Here is a 23,172-nt window from a genome sequence, read left to right as displayed (position 1 = left end):
CGTGTGTGTGTGTGTGTGTGTGTGAGATTCAGTGTTAGTGTTAGACACTCACAGAAGGAGGAGGAGACTCTCTCCCGATTAGAGGAGTGTTCTCACAGCGAGGATTCTGGAAGTTTGCATTCTGTGTCCTGTGTGAGAAGAGAAAGATGAACAAAATAAATAATTCTATAAACACAGAGCCTTCATTTTTATTCAAGCTTCAAAAAAACTCGTATCCGATCTTTTAGGTAGACGTAAAACAGTAAAAGCAGCTTCTTCTTCATAGACCCTAGGCTTCAGATACGGTGCCTCGAAACCTGCGACTGGCTCTTCTTCTTTAAACCTTCATGCATGTTTCAAAGATTTTTGTCTTTACTCGTGCAGATAGTTCTAGAAACCCCAGGCATTGCTTTGTCTACACTGCAGTGCAAGTAGACTCCTGGTGAGCTAAAGCAAAGCTACAGGTGAGCTACAGGAGCCGTCTCTGTTGAAACGAGTAAGTGAACAGCTGGGCGAGGGGGAGAAGGAGGATTTTTTTTTATTTCTGATTTTTCATTCATTCATTCATCTTCTACCTCTTATCTGAACTACCTCGGGTCACGGGGAGCCTGTGCCTATCTCAGGCGTCATCGGGCATCAAGGCAGGATACACCCTGGACGGAGTGCCAACCCATCGCAGGGCACACACACACACTCTCATTCACTCACACAATCACACACTACGGACAATTTTCCAGAGATGCCAATTAACCTACCATGCATGTCTTTGGACCAGGGGAGGAAACCGGAGTACCCGGAGGAAACCCCCGAGGCACGGGGAGAACATGCAAACTCCACACACACAAGGTGGAGGCGGGAATCGAACCCCGACCCTGGAGGTGTGAGGCGAACGTGCTAACCACTAAGCCACCGTGCCCCCCTCTCCCCTTTCTGATTTTAATCTTTTAAAAAAAAAATAAATAAATAAAAAGAAGAAGAAGAAGAAAAAAAAGGGGAAAATATCTGTATCGACTTTAATAGGAAACTTTAATAAGAATTCTCCTGGATGATAAACCTCTCACATGAACAGCTTTAAATAAACAGGAAAAGCGATTAGTTTCTTCAGTTTCCTACACAGTTTCCTTTGCGTTTCCTACACAGTGATTATATGGTCACAGTAGACTTTAATGTCATAATTTACTGAAAACATCACAAATTATATTTTGTCCTATGCCCATGTTAATTGCAAGGCTTCAGAGCGACAGAAACTGAACAGACAATTTAATCCTGCATGATCTTAATTTCTAGTAAACTCCTAAATTTCCTGCTGACTCCCAATAAACACACAGCAAATGAGGTAAATGAAAACAATTCAATAAAAAAAGCTTCATTTAAACACAAGTTTAATTGAAACGCTTAGATACACAAGGTGCTTAATACTGCTGAATAGAGATGAGCGGAAACGCTTCTCGACACGGTTTTTGATCGTGCACAATTTTTTTTTCTCAATCCGCAACTTACACAAGAAGTGAAACTGAGAACTCTGGGACTGTTTTCTGTTTGGTTTTCTGTAAAGATTCTGGTGTGTGTGTGTGTGTGTGTGTGTGTGTGTAACTACAAAGGAGTGGGACCACTATGTGTGGAGTGATATAAAAGCTAATAAAGGGGAGGTCATGGTAAAATTGGACTCTGTGGGTCAAGGTTCAGAACAGATAACCTGTGTAACGTACATGTACTCAGTAACGGGAGCGTTGCTGACGGTGTGTGCTGCTGCAGGGATGCTGGTCTCACTGCCGTAGCTACTGCCACAGCTGTAAAGGCTGGGCATGTGCACCCGGTACAGATTATCATGGTTCTGTCTTCCTCCAGAAGCAGCAGAGTCTTCCTCAGTGTCTTCACTGGGCCTGGATCAAAAAACAAACAAACAAAAAAACACGCATAATTAGACTGACACTAGGAGGCAAGAGATGTGGCCAGCAGAGGGCACACTGCACCTTTACAAGCCCATTGAAACGTCTGCAGCACAAAATGAGCACACATGTTCCTATCTGCAGTCCTGCTCACAACCCACAACGCCAAAGGCAACAACAGAAGCTTGTGCCTGCTCCCTCTACCACCCTCCCGTCCTTCATTACTCTCCCTCTCATCTCTCAATTTCCTGTTTGCTACAGGGAACTTCGAACTCGAACGAGAACCTGCCTGAATACAAAATATATTACTGGTGTAAATGGTTGTTAACCAATCTTGTCTAACTAATCTACGGTAACGCTGACGATGAGTCAGTAATCACAATCACACATAATGCAGCATTTGAGCCTTGATGGATTTCAATGCAGATGATTATTTCTGTGCAGTTCCCCCCCCCACATAAACATCAGCAAGTAAATGACGTCATTTTTAGCTCTACCTCCCCCTGCTGGACAAAAGAAGAAACATTTTTCTTTGCAGTAGTTGCGTCTTGCAAGGGCACTAGGGTCAGAATCACTGGAGATCTTCACATCCATGACTGTGATAAGACCTACCTACCGTTTGTGTAGTTCATCACACACACTCACTCCACACACACACACACACACTCACTCACTCACTCACTCACTCACTCACTCACTCACTCACTCACTCACTCACTCACTCACTCACTCACTCACTCACTCACTCACTCACTCACTCACTCACTCACTCACTCACTCACTCACTCACTCACTCACTCACTCACTCACTCACTCACTCATTGACTGACTGACTCACTCACTGACTGACTGACTCACTCACTGACTGACTGACTGACTGACTGACTCACTCACTGACTCAATCACTTGACTCAGACTCACTGACTCACTCACACTCAATCTCACACAACAGATTAATACAAATTAAATCCACTGATCTCTATAAATGATTTCTTGTCTAGTTTTATGTGGTGAATCTGAAATATCTGATAAGAATAACAATAAAAATCAATCTTAATATAATTAATGCTTCCTTGTTTCTAACCCACTTATAAGCTCCTTGTAGGGTGGATGATCGACAACGATGAAAATAACTGGAGCTTAGAACGGTGTCTTGGGACAAAGGACGAGACGCAGCATTGCTACTGAAGATCGGAATTAATAACGGAAAGCTCGAATCCAGTACTGTTCCCATTTAAGCTCATCTGCCTCAGAACCAGAAGAGGAAACGATGACAAGAGACAGGAAGCAGCTGCGTGTGGGTTTCAATATCTATCTTAACCAGGGATTAAGAAACCCTAATGAGTCAGCAATGTAGATCAACCGACAGCACCTAGAGACGGCATACGTAATATAATGTACCATGATTTTATGTTGTGTAATATAACACCCGTCTTATCCGTAACAAGCAGTCGTATTTCCAGCAGGTCAGAGTTTTACAGATGTGTTAATGACGCACAGATTCTTCCTGCGCATGTCCTGTGTTACTCACGGCATAACAAAGTTACTGGACAACAATACGAGAGATAAATAACAGGATGAAGCTTTCTGATTTCCTTCCCTACACACACTCACCTCCTACCCTGCCAGGTGTGAGGCACACTGCAGATGATGGAGCTGAACATGAGGGCGGTGACGAAGGAGAACAGCACCAGGTAGATCAGCCCTTCCAGACCGTCATAACACAGCCCAGTCACAGCCTGGACGTAATCCTGCGGAGAGGACAAAATAAACGGATCATAAACAGAAACACAAACACACATCATCCTGGGCTGAGCTGTTTGATATGGGAGATTAGAAGAGACATCGCAATGCATCCGCTATAAGGTCTACGGTGCTATTATACACCTTAGTGTCTGCAGGGGCTCCTGAAAGAGAATGTCAACAACGTTCATCAGAAGAACATCATGTAAGAACACCTCTTTTAGTGAGCTGGAGAAAGGCGTCAGACTGCAGGTTACTTAAAAACCTGAACAACTATAAAGGTAAGAAAATGCTGGTGAATGCAGAAGAAACAAGCATCCAAGCTAAGCCTTATTCATTCATTCATTCATTCATTCATTCATCTTCTACCGCTTATCCGAACTACCTCGGGTCACAGGGAGCCTGTGCCTATCTCAGGCGTCATCGGGCATCAAGGCAGGATACACCCTGGACGGAGTGCCAACCCATCACAGGGCACACACACACAGACTCTCATTCACTCACGCAATCACACACTACGGACAATTTTCCAGAGATGCCAATCAACCTACCATGCATGTCTTTGGACTGGGGGAGGAAACCGGAGTACCCGGAGGAAACCCCCGAGGCACGGGGAGAACATGCAAACTCCACACACACAAGGCGGAGGCGAGAATCGAACCCCCAACCCTGGAGGTGTGAGGCGAACCTGCTAACCACTAAGCCACCGTGCCCCCCAGCTAAGCCTTAAAAAAAAAAAAAAAAAAAAAAAAAAAAAAAAGTAGATGTTGCAGCCTCACCGTGCTGCAGAATGCATCCAGAGACTCACAACGGAAACATGTCCTAGACTGGAGCGCAAGACTATTGATCTCAGTCACTTCCCAGACAGGTGATACGTCTAAATTCTTCCTGAGATACAGTCTGTGTGGTATTAATAGAACACGTGTAGGCCTCCGCTAGAGAAGTGCATCGTGCTATATTTCCATTTAAAAATCATAGATAAATATTGATAATCATCTGCGCCATGCTCGAGTATCTATACGTGTAAAAGACCTCAATCCCAAACCTAATAATCACAGCAGATTTAGAACGAAATACAGATCTATATATATGGTGGTCTTTTGTTAGAAATCCTCTGCATCGTGAGAAGCAGCAGGATTTATTATTATTTTTGCCATCCCATTCCTGCACAGAGTTTTACACCCCCACATTTCCTGCTGAAACACATATCTCCCACTGAAGACACACACACACACACACACAAACGAAGACACAGAGGTACGTCATCGTGCTCATAATCATCCACAGAGAGTGAGGGAGCGAGTGGGAGAGATAGAAAAAGAGAGAGACGATCAGACACAATCCCACACTCTTCACACACCCACACTCATAACCACAATCCCAGATTCGTGACTAGACAGAAGAACGTGGCATTCAGCACTGAAATTTGCAGAATCTACAATCACACACACTCAGACACACATGTTATAGGCATCCGCAACGGCAGCAATGCAGCAGTCAATCCCACTCGCAAATCCCCAGTTATTAGTCAGTCACAGTGAAGGTGCTGCATGAATAATCAACACAACATGCAGGCTGAATATCCAGAAAAGGAACTTAACCTAGATGCTCTGCACTACTATATGAGCCGTGATGTTTAACTGTGCCAGGTTTAATGAATAATGATACAGAAAAGCTCACGACTGGTTGAGATTTAAAATCTTTTGTACAAGGACGCTGAGCAGCGTTGGCCATACAGGTCCTGTAACACCTCAGAACCTGATTTATACCTCAGGGCTCCATGACTGACACACACACACTCGCGCATACACACACACACACTCGCGCGCACACACACACACACACACACACACACTCGCGCACACACACACACACACACACACACTCGCGCACACACACACACACACTCGCGCACACACACTCGCGCACACTCGCGCACACACTCGCACACACACACGCGCGCACACACACACACGCGCACACACACGCGCGCGCACACACACACGCGCGCACACACACACACGCGCACACACACACACACACTATCAGATACACTTACCATGTGCAGACTGCGGCAGTCCACCAGGGCAGTCAGCTGATGTAGGCCGATTTCTGTGGTGTTCAAAACCCCCTGAATCTGCTCCAGATTACTCTGAAACACAGAGAGGTGGTGGTGGGGTGGAGTGAGCGGGGGTGATACAACCAGCGACATAACTGGGTCAGTCTAGTTCTTAAAAAGAGCTATAGTGTGTGTGTGTTTGTGTGTGTGATGCTCACAATATAGATAATGCTGTACTTAATTTTGTATTCTACTTGCACTTAATTTGCACCAGGCCTTAAAATTTAACACATTGAAAGTTTCATCTTTCCTGTAATTCCCTCTGCTCTCGCTGCAAGCGAACGTGTACATAAAGGGGCCGCACAGAAGCAGTGCATTTACACAGAAACATGGGAGTGCTTCTGTCCGAAAGCTCTGGCCTGGAACAGACCAAGCCACGTTAAAGGAGTCTTTGTTATGTTTTTGTTTCCTCCCTCAACCTAAACTTTAGTGAACAATGGAAGTCAAAAAGCAGCCGTCAGGGGAGTCAGCAAACACACGAGGAATGTAGTTCAGTCAAATATATTCATGCATTAAAGTTCAAATCTAAAACAATTCTCAGCTTATGTATGCAGGGCTCTCACCCCCAAGTGTGTGTGTGTGAGTGTGTGTGAGTGAGTGAGTGAGTGAGCGAGAGATTGAGAGAGAGAGCGTAGATCTGAGCAGCATTAATGTACCAGAAATGAATCAAGTTGAACTATCTTGGATATAATCAAAATGATATATCTGAAACTCTACCATAAGGGACAACTCGCTTTATCGTCTTCCACTGTTATAAGAAGCATCAGGCAAATCACTACACATCACCACACACGTGTCTCCTCAATGTCCAATGGACAATTCAATACCACACAGCCATGTGATTATCATAAACACAAATACTAATGATGTAAAAGGGATGGAAATCAATGAAGAAATTTTTATCAGAGCTCTTGTAGATGGACTTATGCGTGATCTGGTTTCCCAATGGGTCACCACTCCTTTCACACACAATCCCCTTTGCTACCAGAAGCCACTTCCACTTCCCTTTCACACATCCTACTTGTCAGCTGTCATTATGTTACTGAGAATGAGGGAAAAAAGGGGAAGAATCAACACTAGACATTGCAGTAAACCGGAGTTTGTGGGTTGTGTGTGTGTTGTGTATGGTGGGGTATGGTACAGAGTGTATGGTGTATATAATGTTTTTGGTCTGTGCGATGAGTATGGTGTATATCTTGTGTGTTATATGGTATGGTTATGTCGCTGTATGGGGTGTGGGGTATCGTGTATATAGTGGTATATGAATGGTGATTATCATGTGTATATTGTGTGACGTTTTTGTTTTGTGCATGGGGTTTTCGGTGTGTCGTGTGTATGGTGTGTCTTGTATGGTGTTTTAAATGTGTGGTGTTTTCGGTATGTGTGGTGTTTTTGATGTGTATGGTTTTATTGTTTGTATGGTGTGTGGTGTAAGGTGTTTTTGGTACGTGTGGTGTTTTCAGTGTGTGGTGTATGGTGTTTTCAGTGTGTATGGTGTGTGGTGTATGGTGTTTTTAGTGTGTATGGTGTTTTTAGTGTGTGGTGTTTTTTATGTGTATGGTGTAAGGTTTATGGTGTGTGGTGTTTTTGGTGCGTATGGTTTTCTTGTGTGTATGGTGTGTGGTGTAAGGTGTTTTTGGTGCGTATGGTTTTCTTGTGTGTATGGTGTGTGGTGTAAGGTGTTTTTGGTACGTGTAGTGTTTTTGGTGCGTATGGTTTTATTGTGTGTATGGTGTGTGGTGTATGGTGTGTGGTGTAAGGTGTTTTTGGTACGTGTAGTGTTTTTGGTGCGTATGGTTTTATTGTGTGTATGGTGTGTGGAGTTTTTGGAGTGTGGTGTTTGGTACACACTTTGGTTTGCGGGTATTCTCGCACTGCAGAACGCAGGAGCTCCAACACATCATCCTGCATCTCCACCAGAGCCTTGTGGCTTCCAGACAGCTTCTACAACACAAGACATACAGTACACTGTCAATTTGACTACTTTGCTTTAAAAATAAAGTTTAAGTATATAGAAATCCCAAAGACACTCCAGTGGTACAGGTCTTTCCATGCGAACATACTGACTTGTGGTAACCTCACATAGATTACCTACTTCACTTATTTTTATTCTCCTTAAATCATGGGCCCACAGCTCTACTCCAGCTCCAAACCCAGCTGATCCATGTACTAGTGTATATGCTGATGAGCGAGCTAGGGGGTGTTAGGAAATGCGAGCGATAGAAAAGCGAGCGCTGACTGTCTCAAAGAGCTTTTCTGGGATGAATACGGAAGACCCAGATGGTCTTTCGTCTGCTTCCTGAGACGCATCATCACCCTTGCCCACTGTTATTCCCTAGTGAGTTTGAATAATCCATAAGATAGAGAGGGTGGTGGGTGACAGGCTGCTCAAGGTCTTTCTGTTAGAAATACAGGAGCAGAAATAATACAATAAACACAACATGTGCAGCCCATTTCAATCTGACTGCCGAAGGAACCGCGACATCTCAGAAATGCGTTAATATTTGAACGCCACCTTCAAAAGGATGCGACACCAGCTTGGGCTCTTAGCAACAGATCTATTTTTAAAATTCGCCATAAAAGGCTGGAAAATTACATATTAGGGCCAAAAAAAACCCACCATACACAAGGCATCTTGTATGTGACTGTACAATCTGCTCTGTGTTGCTTCACAGAGCTTGCTGTTGTAATAATTCATGCTATGCCAGTTCAATATGAGATTTCTTTAACAAAAAGAAACTGCAGAAGATGAAACCGATGCTGGTGACGGTTCTCCAAAGCCCCAAAGGAGCAGAGCTCAGGAGATAAAATGATAACGCATTTTTATCTTCTTCAGCAATTAAAAACTCTGAAATTGGTGGCCTCAGCTGTCCCCAGTAAGATTTAGACGGAATCAGTCAGACACTGGTTAGACTCACAGGCTCTTAGAGATCAATATACAATCTCCATATGACTACCAGCTCTGTTTTAAAAGCAATGAGATGCTTATTGAAATGGAAAGAGCTAGCTGTTGCCTGTGGTGATTAGTTAGATGTAGTGGGATACTTTAAGAGGGGTAATATATTATTCACATAAAGACTAAAGGCCATAAAGGCTAAGTCTAATTAGATTTTCTTGGCCAAAGTGCTGTCTAGCGTAAAGAGGTCTGCAGACGACCAGAAGAAATGAGGAAAAACAGAGGAAATGAGGAAAAACAAAAGTGCGGAAAATCTGAGGTAATGCGGAAGACCAGAGGAACTGAGGAAGACCAGAGGTAATGAAGAAAGAGCAGAGAAACTGAGGAAGACCAGCGGTAATGAAGAAAAGAGAAACTGAGGAAGACCAGGGGTAATGAAGAAAGACCAGATGTATTGAGGAAGACCAGGGATAATGAAGGAAGACCAGGAAGACCAGATGAAATGATGAAGACCAATGGTAATGAAGAAAGACCAGAGGTAATGAGGAAGACCAATGGTAATGGGGAAGACCAGAGGAAATGAAGGAAGACCAAATACACTGAGGAAGACCAAGGGTAATGAAGCAGACCCGAATTAATGAAGCAGATCAGAGGAACTGAGGGAAGACCAGAGGACAAGAGAAAGATCAGAATGAATAAAGGAAACATATAGTAAAGGAGCATGTCTCAAAAAAAAAAAAAGCATAATAAATTCAAAGATAAGTCATAAATAATCAGAATTTAATATTATAAGTCAGATTGGGTTAATTAAACTTCATCTTGAACAGATTACAATCTGAATACAAAAGAAAAAGAAATAATATGCACAAACAGTGGGATGTAGTGGATGACTGAAGCAATGACTACCTGCTGGAAGGGGTTGGTTTGACCCACGTTGCACTGGAGGTAATACTGCAGAATGTCTGTGGAAATAAAAGAGACAGCAGGTTAACGACAAGAAACAAATGCTTGAAAGCATGACATCACTTTTACACTTTTAATAACGGCTATTCATTCAATTGCCATACGTTTGTGGATAATGCTTCTGTATAACTGCTGCCACCAAATATTTGGAAGCAAATCATTTTAAGGTATCTGCTGCAGAGTTACAGTTTCCTTCACTGGAACTCAAACCCTGTTCCATCATGTTAATGCCCCTGTACACAAAGCACAGAGCTCCATGAAGACACGGTGTGAGAAGGTTGGAGTGGAAGATCTCGAGTGTCCTGCACTGATTCCTGACTCTGACTCAACCCCACTGAACACTGACTGAACCCCAGACCTCCTCACTCTTACACCATCAGTGTCTGATCTCACTAATGCTCTTGTAGCTGAATGAACACAAACTCACTCCAACATCTAGTCTAGTCTAAAGTCTTCACACAACAGAAGAGTGCAGATCATTATAAAAGGAAAAGGGGAATAAATCTGGAGTGAGATGTTCAACAAAGACACGTCTATGTTTTAGCCATATAGTGTAGAGAGAAGTATATCTGACCGGAATACTTAACTAATACAAGGTCAGTCACACTGTGTTGGCTAATTAAGTCTATTAATGAGGCACAAAAGTGGCAGTAGTTAGAGTACAGTCATCTGAGAAGCTGAAAAAAAGCCAAGTGTGACTGCATTCACTGAATCACTTCGAATCGACGAGATCTTATGCAGGTTAGCACGCATATGTGGGAGGAAAACAGGTTTATAAAAAGCTTCCCACGCTCTATTTCTGCGCAGGAAGTGCTACATATTCACACCACCTCCTGACAAGCTCCTGCACAGACGTAATTGTGATTTTCACACACCGCTACACTGCGTACATTTGCGTAGACAAGTCAAACAGAGAGAGAGAGAGAGAGAGAGAGAGAGAGAGAGAGAGAGAGAGAGAGAGAGAGAGAGAGAGAGAGAGAGCGCTTTCGTGAGTGAGTCAGAGCTGAAGGCAAGGGTCGTGGAGGAGTGATGAAATCATTCTCTCTTTCTCTTTTGTGGGTATACACACACATACAGAAACAGATACATATGTGCGGATTCACGTGCACACTGACACAAACAGGTAGCCTAAGCAACAGCCAATAAATCTCCATTTGTTCCTGTTAGCGGTAGGTATGGCACAGGCGATACAGCCAAAAAGTTTATCATCGATTTAATGTGTCCTATCATTCGATAGTGATAATTATTGATAGGTTTTGTTCATTTTTGGCCAGTAGAAATAAATGAAACAAATATCGTTCATGGTATTTCAGGTCAAATAAGTGTTAAATGAACTGAATTCTTAATAAATAAAATGTTACAAAATCTGTGCAATGTAAACGTAGAAACCATTAATACTTGCTTGCTTTCATTCAGATCCCATGACATCAGTACATCAAGTTTTAGGGCAAAAAATTCCCCTGTATGGTCCTCAGGAAAATATGCTGTTTGCTTGTCACTTTATAAGGGCATATAATAGGCTGTTTAAGATCTAGGGATTTCGCTCGTCCAATGCGGTTTTACCAATGCATTAAAGTGAAACTCTCAAGTGTCATATCAAAAGTTTTTGTCTATTGTTATTAAGAAAGGACTATTGTCGATAAATTTTGATATCGCAGTGGTAGGGCTAATTCACATTGGCTCCACAAACACTCCCAGAATAACTTCTGTTGATGAGAAGAATGAACCACTCACTCAATTATGTCCGCACATGGTCAAACACAAGAGGCTTTCATGGCTTATTGCCAAGCCACAAACCCAGAGCCTCATCCATCATCTTTACATGAACTTTAGTAACTGGATGTATTATTGGGCAATTGGGGACATCAGAGTAAAACAGCCCATAAACCATAGGGTGTGAGTAGAAAATGCACCCAGAGAGGAACAAGCATGTCTGATACACAATTTTCTTTGTTCTGGAAATCTTCGAGGTTCTGCTCCAAGCTTGTTTAAAGCACAGCTGTTTCCAACTTCCAACAAATTTAGACATGACTGGAACAAATAGGGGACATAATAGAGAAAGACACTGGCAGATAATGGCAGTGGTGACCTCTGAGAAGCCACAGAGAGGCTTGTGGCCTGAGGGCAGACAGACAGGCGGTTCTATTGACTGATTACTGCAAAGAGGAGCATCTTCTAAGAGAAGCATGCACCAAGCTCTAAGCAAACGGCACCAAACTGTGACGGATACTGTAATATACTAGAATTACAATTTTTTTTTTCGAGAGCATGCCATAGAGACAGGGATTAATTTAATCCCTGGAAAAACCATACAAATGTAGTTAAAAGCATTAAAAGATGACTGTTTAACTGACAAAAATACAAACACAGAAAATTAAAACATTTATTATGGGTGTGTTGTATAATTAGGTCCCGTGCTGAGCTGAGAAGGGCTTTTAGGATGATGCTCAAGGATGAAACGTGCCGAGTGTTCAGACCTGCTACATGATCGGTCCTTTGGTTATTGTTTCTATGATCACTTTATATTCTGTTTTCATCCATAGCCATCAGCCAGCACCACTGTGCTTACTGCGGGCTATGAGGACACCTGTGATGACGTGAAAGCTGAACGGTACATTTTCAGAAGTGAGAAGGAGGGAGAAGGAGGGGGTTGGGGGAGGAAGCATCAAAAGATAAAGCAAGATCAAGAGGGTTATAGTGGGAAGTAATGAACAGTGAATAGATTAAAGATTAATTATAGTATAAAAATACTCTCTCTGTCCTGCCTTCGGGCTCTACTGCCTTAATTCCTCCTGCAGATCAGTACAGACCAGCGTCTGGCACCATACACAATAAGGCCCCTGGTATACATCTGATCATTTGTAACTGGAGTAGGGTATAAATGATGATGATTTAGCTAGTCTGAAAGCCAATAGGACATGAGAGCCTGTGTAAGCAAAACACGAAAATACACCATGTATGAACTCCAGGTTTTCCCGCAGCACTTTGCAGTTCGGGCGGCCCGCCTAAGCTGGGAAACCCTACCGCCTTAACTAGGTCGTCCAAAAAAAATTAATTCCGCTGCACAAAAGGCCGTCAAGTGCATCTCGGTGAATAGCGCGGACGAGTTTCACACCGCGAGCGGGCACGTGCGCCACACGGGCAAAATGAGAGAAAGACGTGGTCCGTCACTGTCTGGAGGATAACTAGCCAGTTGATAAAAAACGTGTGTCCGTGAGAACTGTAAGTGGACTTATGTTTTGGGTTTCTTTAAGCCTGTTATTGTATTAGATAGTTCTAGCAAATTTTAAGTAAGTTAGCTGGTGATTTTGTTGTTTGAGTTCTTCACCTGTTAGCTAGGTTGCACGTGCCGGTTTTTAATAAATGTTAAACGTAGTACAGAGTCTGTGGTCTATCTCACAAAGAAGCCCCACCCCCCGGGCCCTGCCCCCCGCCCAACCCCACCGCCTTAACTAACAAATTTTCTGCGGGAAACCCTGAACTCCGTCATGAGAAGGCAAGACCGAGTTTGGCTATTAATCACCCAGTGAAGCCTACAGACGGTGAGTCATGTTTTGGAGACAAATCTCACCTTTGTTGATGACTCTGTTGCGTTCGGCCACTTCGGCAACGTACATGTTTGGCGCCACACAAAAGTCGCTGGAGCTCTGTGAACAATAGCAGAGTGGCAGATTTAATTTAAGCTGTAGTTAAATTAACCATTATTATATATTTCTCTTGCTGACTAATATACTTCAGTAAAATTGGAACAATTTTCATGGGCTGTACTGAACACCCTCCAAAATCTTCCAAAAATCGGTATAGGAAAAAGGTTTAAACAGTTGCATCATTAAGACCTGAAATATGTGTAACTACGTTCTGCAGACTCATGAGACACCCTGAGTGTGTGGGTGAAATCATTAGAGTGGAACAGCAGCATGAAAACATACACAAGCAGCCTAAAAACTCTGCTATCCTTCGCTATTTTAGACCGAAAAACACTAACTATGTATGGCGAATTGTCCGAAAAAGTTGAGGAGCAATTAATATTGAAAAAAGTTATAAAAAACAAAACAAAACAAAACAAAAAACAATAAAGGTTGAACAATATGACGATCTCAGAAGAGTTAAAAGAGATGACCATCCTATTCTGGGCATATTGTACACCTTCGTCCTTGCGGTGCAGCCGATCGCGTGCGTGACGTACAGCTGTATACGAAGGAGCGAGCTGGAAAACTCTCACCCATAAAACTGGGTAGTGTTGCCATGGAGACACTCACCGAGGATACAGCCAGCTCCAAACCCAGTGATCCCCAGCTGATCACCAGCGCCAACACGCCCAGTAAACAGACCCTGCATGGCGACAGGAGCAAACAACAATAATAAGAGCTCGAACTAGAATTAATGTTACGTACAGTGTAATCAGGTAGTGCGACGGGCGCGCCGTTTCTTCTGGAGCTCTACGAATTCCACATCAAACCCCTTATTACACTTCGGTATGACAATTTTACACGTCTAGAAAAAATCTCTCTCTCAGAACGAAAGATTAAGGATAGCCTTTAATTTAGGAATGTCATTCAAGGTGACACTTAAAAGTGAAGATCGCTTCAGTAGCAGAAACACTTTAGGTAATGGACAAAAGTCGCATGAAATTTGTCATCAACAGCATTCAAATGACTGGATCTTCATTTTTAAAACTGAAAAGGCTTTTCCAAAATTAATCCTGAGATCCTGAACCTCAGAGCACTGCAGCTTTATAACAGAATTTATGGTTATTTATTTATTTATTTGTATGCATGTGTGTGTATGTATGTATGTGTGTGTGCATGTATGTGTGTATGCATGTATGTGTGTATGCATGTGTGTGTGTATGTATGTGTGTGTTTATGTACGTATGTGTGTGTGTTTATGTATGTATGTGTGTGTATGTATGTATGTATGTATGTATGTATGTATGTATGTATGTATGTATGTATGTATGTACTGTATGTGTGTATGTATGTGTGTGTGTTTATGTATGTATGTATGTATGTATGTATGTATGTATTTTTAAATGGGGTCAGTCCTAAGCTCCTGAACTATTTAAAATCTCATCGTAATGACTTATGTACATTACACACAGGGACACATTTCAAAAGACCCAAATAAAATAAAATGAATAAAAATATAAAGTGTGCTAATTAATACAGAAATCAAGTGAGGAAATACAAACTAGAAGACACAAATACAGACATAATTAGTCAGGGATACATTACTTTTAATGTTTTTTTTGTTTTTTTTTAAAAAAGATTCGATTTATTTACCCACTAAGTCATTTATCTATCGTTTTTTTCTTCTTCGTTTGGTTAAACTCTGTGCTCTGTAGAGTGAAAGCTTCAGTAACATCCAGATTCAGTGAGATTTAAATATCTGCCTGTGCCTAAAATTAGAGACTAGTAAAAGGGATTTATAGAGCATAAATTTGCCTCATCTGCAAGTGAAGAACTATTAAAATTATCCTAACAGAAAAAATATAACTGCCTCCCTGGGAATACAAGTCTTTAATTTCAGACTTGAGGAGTTTTTTCTGAAAGATGGCTCTCATTCCAACAAGGTGTTCTGCTGAAATGTGCTCCAGAGGTTTTAGTCCTTAAAGCAGGAACACGCTTAAACTCTTCTGTCCACTGAACCCATTTCAAAGGCTTCGAATTCTCACGTCCAATAAATATCTGCTAGCAAATGGTATGAACCGTTTGGCTTATCGGTTTCAGGTTCAGGCACTGATTGGCTCTGAACATGACAGCATGACGGATGTAACGTCGTCGAGGTCTGCTTTATGAATTAAATGAAGCCTTGTGAAAGTTGTGTAATAATAATACAGTATGAAGCATCATTAAAACATTACATAAATCAGGGTTCGATATATTTCAAAGTAAAATTCTTATATTATCTGAGCTGGATCTGAGGAGACTGAGCATTGACTCAACATAGGGTTACTATCTACACATCTGTGGCATGGCCAAGTCAAAGGAGACTGAATCAGTGGCAGAATGTGGAGCTTAGTTAAGCCAACTCTCACTCATGCACACACTCATTTCCTATCACACACACACACACTCACCCAATCAGAGTTCTTTTAGAGTTGCGAATAAGGCCGAAGAGCACCAGCAGGCAGATGAGCACGTCGAACAGGAGCAGCCCCAGATAGCCCAGCCACCTGAAAGCACAAACATATTATTGACACTGTAGCCAATATAACTGACTTTAATATAATTGACTTTATTAAGCACATATATGAAGCTCATACATAAACAGAAACGTTTTACTGAAGCTTTAGTACTCATCTAACACTTCCAGAAAAATCTACCTAGAAAATCATGTGTAAAATGTGTAAACCTCTGAAAGCTGTATGAGAAGTGTGTGTGTGTGTTTGTGAAAATTGGAGTGTTAAAGCTCAGGTCTACAAGCAGCTCAACTTCTCCTGTCTGCTCAGCTACACCAGCTTCCTTCCTTCCTTCCTTCCTTCCTTCCTTTGCTTACTTTCTTCCCTTCATTCCTTCCTTTGTTTCTCTTCCCTCCCTCCTTTATCCATTCTCTTTCTTTCTCCCATCATCTCTCTCTTCCTTCCTCTCTCTATTTTCCTTCCTTCTTCCTTCCATCCTTTCTCTTTTTCTTCCATCCTTTCTTTTTTTCTACCATCCTCCCCCACTCTCCCCTTTCCTAGCTTTCCTTTCTTTTTTTCCCTTATCCTTTTCTTCATTTCATTTAATTCCCTTCCCTCCATCCATCCATCCATCCATCCATCCAGCCATTAACTTACTTATTTATTCATTAAAGACATTTAAGCGTTTCATATCCATCAGTGGATGCAGCACTTATTTTAGCTCTTATTTTTGCTGCTCTAGAACCCTTCAACTCTTCTTCTAGATGAAAGCAGGGACAGTGGTACCAGATGAAACCAGTGAAGCCAGATGTGATCTTTCTGCACTTAAAAAGTTTCCATGTTAAGGGAAACACGCTTGAATGAACGAGCTTTGATTATCCTCCTTTCCAGATAATGAAATCTCAATCTATGTTCTTGCTATGTTCTAAAGCGTTAAGGAAATTTTAGCAGGAGTTGAGAAAAAGCAGCGTTTCTGCTGGTGAGAAATACAAATGGTGACAATAGTCTGAAAGATTCAGGGAGTGTGCAGAATGCTAATCTTCGCTCTGTAAGAAAGCACTGTTCACGCTTGGCATGACAGAAAGTGCTCTCTCTCTCTCTCTCTCTCTCTCTCTCTCCTCATTTACATGCTTGCAGCTGAACACCAGTGAGTAAAGCCCTGTTAATTTGCACCAAGAAAGATTCTGAAACACAACCACAATAAATAAGCAGTATGTTTTAATGCAAAAACGATGCACACTGATCTCAATTTCCTCCATCTCACCTATACCAGTCGTAGAGTTCGATCCTGCCAGCCAGCGCCTCCAGGGAGATGCTGGGATTGCTCCAGAAAGGGATCTCCACCATCTGTTTGAGCAGCTCATCCAACTGGCTCTGCAGCTTCTGTACGATCGACAGGTAGTCAGCGTGCTTCGTATACTGGCTCTCCAAATGCTGCAGATTCTCATCCACGGTCAGATTCAGGGAGGTGGCACTGTCTGATACCTGTAAAGCACACAAACACCACAGACAGACAAGACAGAATTTTCGAATAAGGTCTTCTGAGATCATAATTGGGAGGTTTCTAGATAGGTTTAGTGTCATAACAGGTGATTATAAACAGATCAAAGACTCAAGGAAGACGCTGGAAAGGAACACGCCTCACCAGTTTCTGCACTCCGGCGATAGTACGGTTGGCGTGACGCAGCGAGTAAGTGACCCGGTTAACTCCATCGCAGGCCTCTCCATTCCCATAGAAACCAACGGCAATACCAGCGCTGTGAAAAGTCCAAAAAGATAGTGGGCATGAAGAACAGGATGAGGAGTTGGAGGAGGGGGTGGAAGTGTGGAGAGTATCTGAACAATGCTCACAGGAATTCTGCCAAACCTCATTTTCAAAATCCTGAGAGCTAGAGCTAGTAGTGGAGAAGAGCACCATTATTTCTTTACTTATACAGTTATGGTCATGTAGCCCAGGTGGGTTATTGGGGAACACAGAGCAATCATTCAAACCTAAAGCAAGACCAATAGTGCTCTAGACTGAAAGCAAGCACTGACAATGACATTCACAGTGAGGGGGTTGTTTACTGACCTACTCCCACAACCAAGCTATATAGACTACAGACTACAGAGTTGGATTCTAAAGGGGCTTTCCTATTCTTTCACTACAAAATGTGTGCCATCTGTCTTTGCTATTGGCACACAAACACAAGCCCCTTTTCCTCTACTGGGCCAAACAGTTCTGAGCACTGTTCTGAGTGACATACCATCGACATTCCTTTTAGATATTAAACAACTGCTTTTCATTTATGGTGCTTGAGGCATTATCCAGAATCATTCATCCAGTGATTTCACTTTGGAGATAATGTCCGGTCAGTGTTTGAAACCAACTCTTGCTCTAATTAAAATCCCCATCTCACCACTCTAAATTTGAAGCATAATGCAGTTGTGGTTAGACGCATTGTCAAGGTTCTTGCACAAGTACCCAGTGGCAGCATGGAAGTGCTTGGATTTGAACTCACAACCTTGGATCAGAATCCAAGGTCTTACCCACAGACCTACCACTACCTATGGTGCTGCCTCACCACCAGATGGCACAAGTGCACCCCCTTATTACATCCCATCCTCCCTCTTTGTAGTCGGCCAGCTCTTTTGTGTAGTACTCAATAGGCATAAGAATCAGTGTCTCTTCTCTGGCAGGGGACTTCATGGAGCTCCGCCAACTGAACAAAGACTCATTGAGCCAGCGGTCAGCACTGTAGTGCTCTGCATGCTCAGAACTACTTGAGAAACATTCCGTGTGCACTCTGGCTTAGTAAATGACCCTGCAGGCTCTTCAAACATCCAGCCGAGATCAGATATGAACAACACGGACACGACTTTCACGCTACTGATTGCACAGCAAAAAGTGATGTGAAAATGGGAACAAAAACTAAAAGCAACACAGCGTTTAGCAAAAGGTCAACCGCTTGGTAATTGTGCATGCAGCATTCTGACTTCCGGACCTGTACTAATTAAGACTGATAATTTTCGACAAGGCACCGAAGATCAAAAGGGAGACATCCTGCCGTTGAGCCCCTGAGGCTGTATCACATGACTCCCAGAATACTGGGTTGGTCCGAGTTGCCAGCATTCCTACAAGGCAATAAATCTAAGGGATAATCTGCTGGGAAGGAGTTAAACAAAAGATTTAACTGCCACGAATACACCCTTACATGCGGTTACAGTTTCAAGTTTGATGAAACAGAACTTGAAACTTAGTGCCCTGCGAACATCTGTACTGTACCTGTGCAAAGCAGCTTCTTCACCCAGATCATTTCCTGTTTCTAGACAAACGTAGCTTTTTTTCGATCCTCAGATAACACACACACGTTCCACACCTAACAAGCACTAGTTCTTAGCGCCTATAGAGAAACTGAAAACATTTCAAGAACATTTCCAAAAATGACGATAAGGATTTAAAATGAACAAGGATTTCATGTTTGGTCCATGTGGAGCGATGGGCAAGTAGGTACTTATTTCCTGGAAGACTGCTTTTCCTCAACCTCTGAAAGTTTAAACCATGAATTGCCTCGTCTCAGCTCTCAACTTAGTCATAACAAAGCCCTCCTCTCTCAGCTGGAATGCCACTCACTCCATCGACCACGGAAAGGAAATGCAGGCTTGTTGAGATCTCCTCAACATTACTATTACAGACCAATCGTCTATTTATTTCCAAGAAGGAGTATTTAAAAAGAAATCGAGCCAATCAAAAAGGAATCAACAGAATGACGTTAAGCTGCATTTGTGTCAGAAGCTTGAAAAATATTAGGCATTAAAAACAGATTTTAGAAATACAAATCGTTCAAACTGTACACATTCCTGGATGACCTGAAGCTATGTAATATCCACTGAAACAACCTGGTTTAGAACGAGTCCTGGCCTGTCTGCTCACTGAAGTAAGGGATTTTATACAGCAGGAAGAGAACAGTGTGTATTGGGAGAGCTCAGCAAATCATTATTAGCTGTTATGTCATATAATCAGAATTAACTTGGGGTAAAAACAATCAATCTGGTCAGGATTTAATTCTCAGAAAACAAATTCTGAAGGAAGAAAAATGACATGAAAAGACTCAAACAAACTCAAACAAAGCAAAACAAAGGATATTTCTGTCTTTTGCTAAAAATGTTTAATATTGTAAACAAACATTCTAATTGTTTCACTGTAGTTTAAAATAAATAATTCTAAATTCTCCCTAAAAAGCGTTATCCAGGGAAAACACCCGAGCAACTGAAACATAATGAACTCTGTAGCAGAAAGAGCTCCAAAGTCAGCTAAAATGCCAGTTTTCTGCAGCATTCAGTGTCAGGTCAAAGCTAATAATAAGTTCTGTTTAACCATAGTAACGCTGACTAACCGTATAACAAATGAAGCGCGTTTTCTGTTGAAATCAAGCTATCAGACTTCACAACCTCAGCACAGATCTCACAAACTCTCCTTAGAGTTTCAGTTTTAATATATATTTGTACCCCAGCTTCTTTCCTCTAGTTAGTCTTAGATCATTTCTACCCCATCACACAACAGCTAACAACTAGGCAGGCTGAACCTCATCACATGCTTCATCCAAAATACACAAATCCAGCCAGCTGCATCGTTTTGATCTAGTGTTTGGCTGAGGAAAGCGCCGTCTGCCTCATCTGCATATATCATCTCACATGATCAGGTTTCATTGTGACTGACAGGGTAAAGAAGGTAAAGTGCTCCACCCAATCCAAATAACATGACCTGTTTTGCTTTCTTGGACTCCTAAGCACGCAAAGCTGATACGCATAAATGTGGCTTGGGTCTTCAAGCCTAGCTTTGGATTTCTGTAAGCTTCAGTTATGCAATGGCACAACTAAACAGGGTCTGAGGCAAGCTGCTTTTAAAATCCAGCTACTCAGAAACAAAAGAAATGTCACATGGTCAAGTTCTCCTTTATCCCCTGAAATTCTGTGCAGGATCAGGATAACAAACAAGGAACCAGAATTAAAACAAGATTCTTTATACCAGAAAACCCAGTAAATATTTGAGTAAACAAGAAGGTTGGTAATCAGTAGTAGGTTAGTAGTTAAAAGTTACATTTTTAATTAAACAGCTAAAATATAAAACACAGAGAAAGACATTTTCTCTCTAAGCTAACTCCGTTAAAGGAGTCACTCAATATACCATTTTTTGCAAGTTAGTGCTCTCTGTTTAAATAATGCATAAGGAAAGAAATTCATTTAAAAAAGATGCCTGAGCCGGATTTATTTTTAAATAAACTTATGTTAAACTCTGCTTAGTTTTGAATTTCATTTTATTTCATTTTCAGTCCACAGGAACAAAACTGAATCCTCGTTTCTGCTCCTTACCAGGACCAAGATTTTATTGTGCAATATAATTTTAAATACATTTTGTTTAAAATTAAAACATTATTACTCGTACAGTTAAAGTAGAGAAGTCATTACGTTATGTTGTCCCTCTCAAAGCAGATATTATGTCCAAATTAGAACATGGTGCACAAGGTTTTAAACAGTTTTTACTCGTTATTTCAAAACTAAATATGAAATATGAGTATTAGGCTGGAGAGAATAAATGTGTCACAGAGAGAGAGAGAGGGAGAGAGGGGGGAGAGAGAGAGAGAGAGAGAGAGAGAGAGAGAGAGAGAGAGAGAGAGAGAGAGAGAGAGCAAGAGCCCTATTTCTTACTCTTAAGGATAAAATCTAACAGTGAAGTGCAGGCTCGACCGTCGTTACTCATTCTGGGACTCTGGAGGCTCAAGTGTCATCATTCACAAAAGGGTCAAGAGGAACTGTTATTACTGATATCTTGCACTTCAATAAACCACAACAGCACACTAAATCCAGGCGGACAAATAGTTTTGGCTTTCTCAAAACTTCTTGAGGTCGCTAATGACACTGGGAACAAGCTTCAAATCAGCAGTCGACTGTTAATCATGGTCTGGCTCTTTAAGTACTATCGTGCTTTATATCATGAGCAACACTTAAAGCTGGCTAAGAAATGTATGAAACATACATCCCAATAGATTAAAAAATGATCATGATTAAGTTTTTTTTTTTTTTTTTTATAAAAGACATTCAAGGGACATTACAGAAGCCCTCTTGTCTACTGACTCATCTTCAATGCTCTGAGAAGGCTTTATCTGTGGCAAGAAACACAAGCTCTGTTGCTGAATGCTGTATTTAGTGGCTGTAAGACAGTGCGTAATTCATAGTGTTCATAAAGTCCAAACCTGCGGCGAGGCTTGACAGCTGAGCTAATCAGTCATGCTGAGAGAAACACATGGAGACAAAAAGCAGACCTAGCCTGTCCTCGGTCATAAACACTCACTGATTCTCAACCACAGTGTCCCATTCTCTCAAAATCTCATCAAAATTTCTAGGTGTCATTCACTAACAGTCAATTAACACACACACACACACACGTCCCGTGAAATACGGAATCTTCAGGCAAAATGACGCGTCCCGTATCAAATCAATACGGGACGCGATTTGTCCCCTATTTTACATAGGTCCACATTATACAGCATCCCATGCAAATCACCCCACCCGCATTTTGTGGAGACGCATCCTATTCTGCCCCTGATTGGGTAATACTCGTTGCCATCGTTGGTTTGATTGGTTTGTTTTAGGGCTACAGGCCGTGAATCACGGCCAATCAGAGTCAGAGGAGGGCGGGACGCCACCTCGCCGGTTCTTTTGACAGAGTCAGAGTGACAGAAAATCCATATGAAACGATGGCATCTCCGATGGCTGCCAGGTGGGTGGCTCTCTTTCAAATAGCTAACCTGCCTAACATGCTGTCCATCATCAGCCACATCTTAAGCATCCCAGCATCCACTGGTTATGTGGAAAGGATCTTTTCTAGAATGGCCAACAAATGGAGTGACAGCAGGAACAGGTGCTCTGTGGAGCTCATTAGGAGTGAGCTCTTGATCACTTTTAACTTTGAGCAGTTCTGTTCAGAGTTTTACTGTAGCTGTTTTAAAGACAAACAGCTTCTCAGTGCTGCACGGAGTGACAAGAAGTACACTTATAAAAGAAAGTAGGCCTGACATGCTCCAATACTGCACACTACTACTTCTGGTCCACTGATATACATCCACTTATGTTATTATGTTCATGATGTTCATGGAGGATCTTTTGCATGTTTGCAAGTTATAATTACTAAGTTATGGATCTGTTAATTTAATAATAAGTTAATAAAATATGGTTCACATCTCAAGTTCCTCCAAAAGCTCATTTTTTGTGTTCTCAGTCACACTTTGTTGGCGTATATTTATTATTGTCATAGCTGTGTATTCAATATGACCACTTAAGTTGTGATCGTGAGAGACTGAGTGCATCTGTTCACACTGATTTCAATAGCAGATATCTTATTATAATGTCCATTGGTATCAATCTTAATATTTTTATGAATACATGTCTTAAGTTATGATATACCACCACTGGCACGCCATCG

The 23,172-nt window shown here is 41.9% G+C and overlaps 1 protein-coding gene across 1 annotated transcript in view; it reads right to left on the bottom strand.

Annotated features, from left to right (window-relative positions):
• Window positions 1-23,172, bottom strand: part of ttyh3a (tweety family member 3a) — a 58,250-nt gene that overhangs the window by 8,666 nt on the left and 26,412 nt on the right. The window contains exons 3-13 of the mRNA XM_060896881.1: window positions 17,356-17,467; window positions 16,975-17,195; window positions 15,669-15,764; window positions 13,849-13,921; window positions 13,161-13,236; window positions 9,533-9,588; window positions 7,582-7,674; window positions 5,671-5,763; window positions 3,483-3,619; window positions 1,689-1,862; window positions 53-128 (exon numbers count right to left, since the gene is read on the bottom strand). Of these exons, the coding sequence (XP_060752864.1) occupies window positions 53-128; window positions 1,689-1,862; window positions 3,483-3,619; window positions 5,671-5,763; window positions 7,582-7,674; window positions 9,533-9,588; window positions 13,161-13,236; window positions 13,849-13,921; window positions 15,669-15,764; window positions 16,975-17,195; window positions 17,356-17,467 (1,207 nt within the window). The remainder of the gene's footprint in view (window positions 1-52; window positions 129-1,688; window positions 1,863-3,482; window positions 3,620-5,670; window positions 5,764-7,581; window positions 7,675-9,532; window positions 9,589-13,160; window positions 13,237-13,848; window positions 13,922-15,668; window positions 15,765-16,974; window positions 17,196-17,355; window positions 17,468-23,172) is intronic.

Source organism: Tachysurus vachellii, chromosome 21, assembly GCF_030014155.1.
Source record: "Tachysurus vachellii isolate PV-2020 chromosome 21, HZAU_Pvac_v1, whole genome shotgun sequence".
NCBI lineage: Eukaryota > Metazoa > Chordata > Actinopteri > Siluriformes > Bagridae > Tachysurus > Tachysurus vachellii.
Note: the sequence above shows the minus strand (reverse complement) of the source record. Positions and strands in the feature narration are given on the sequence as shown.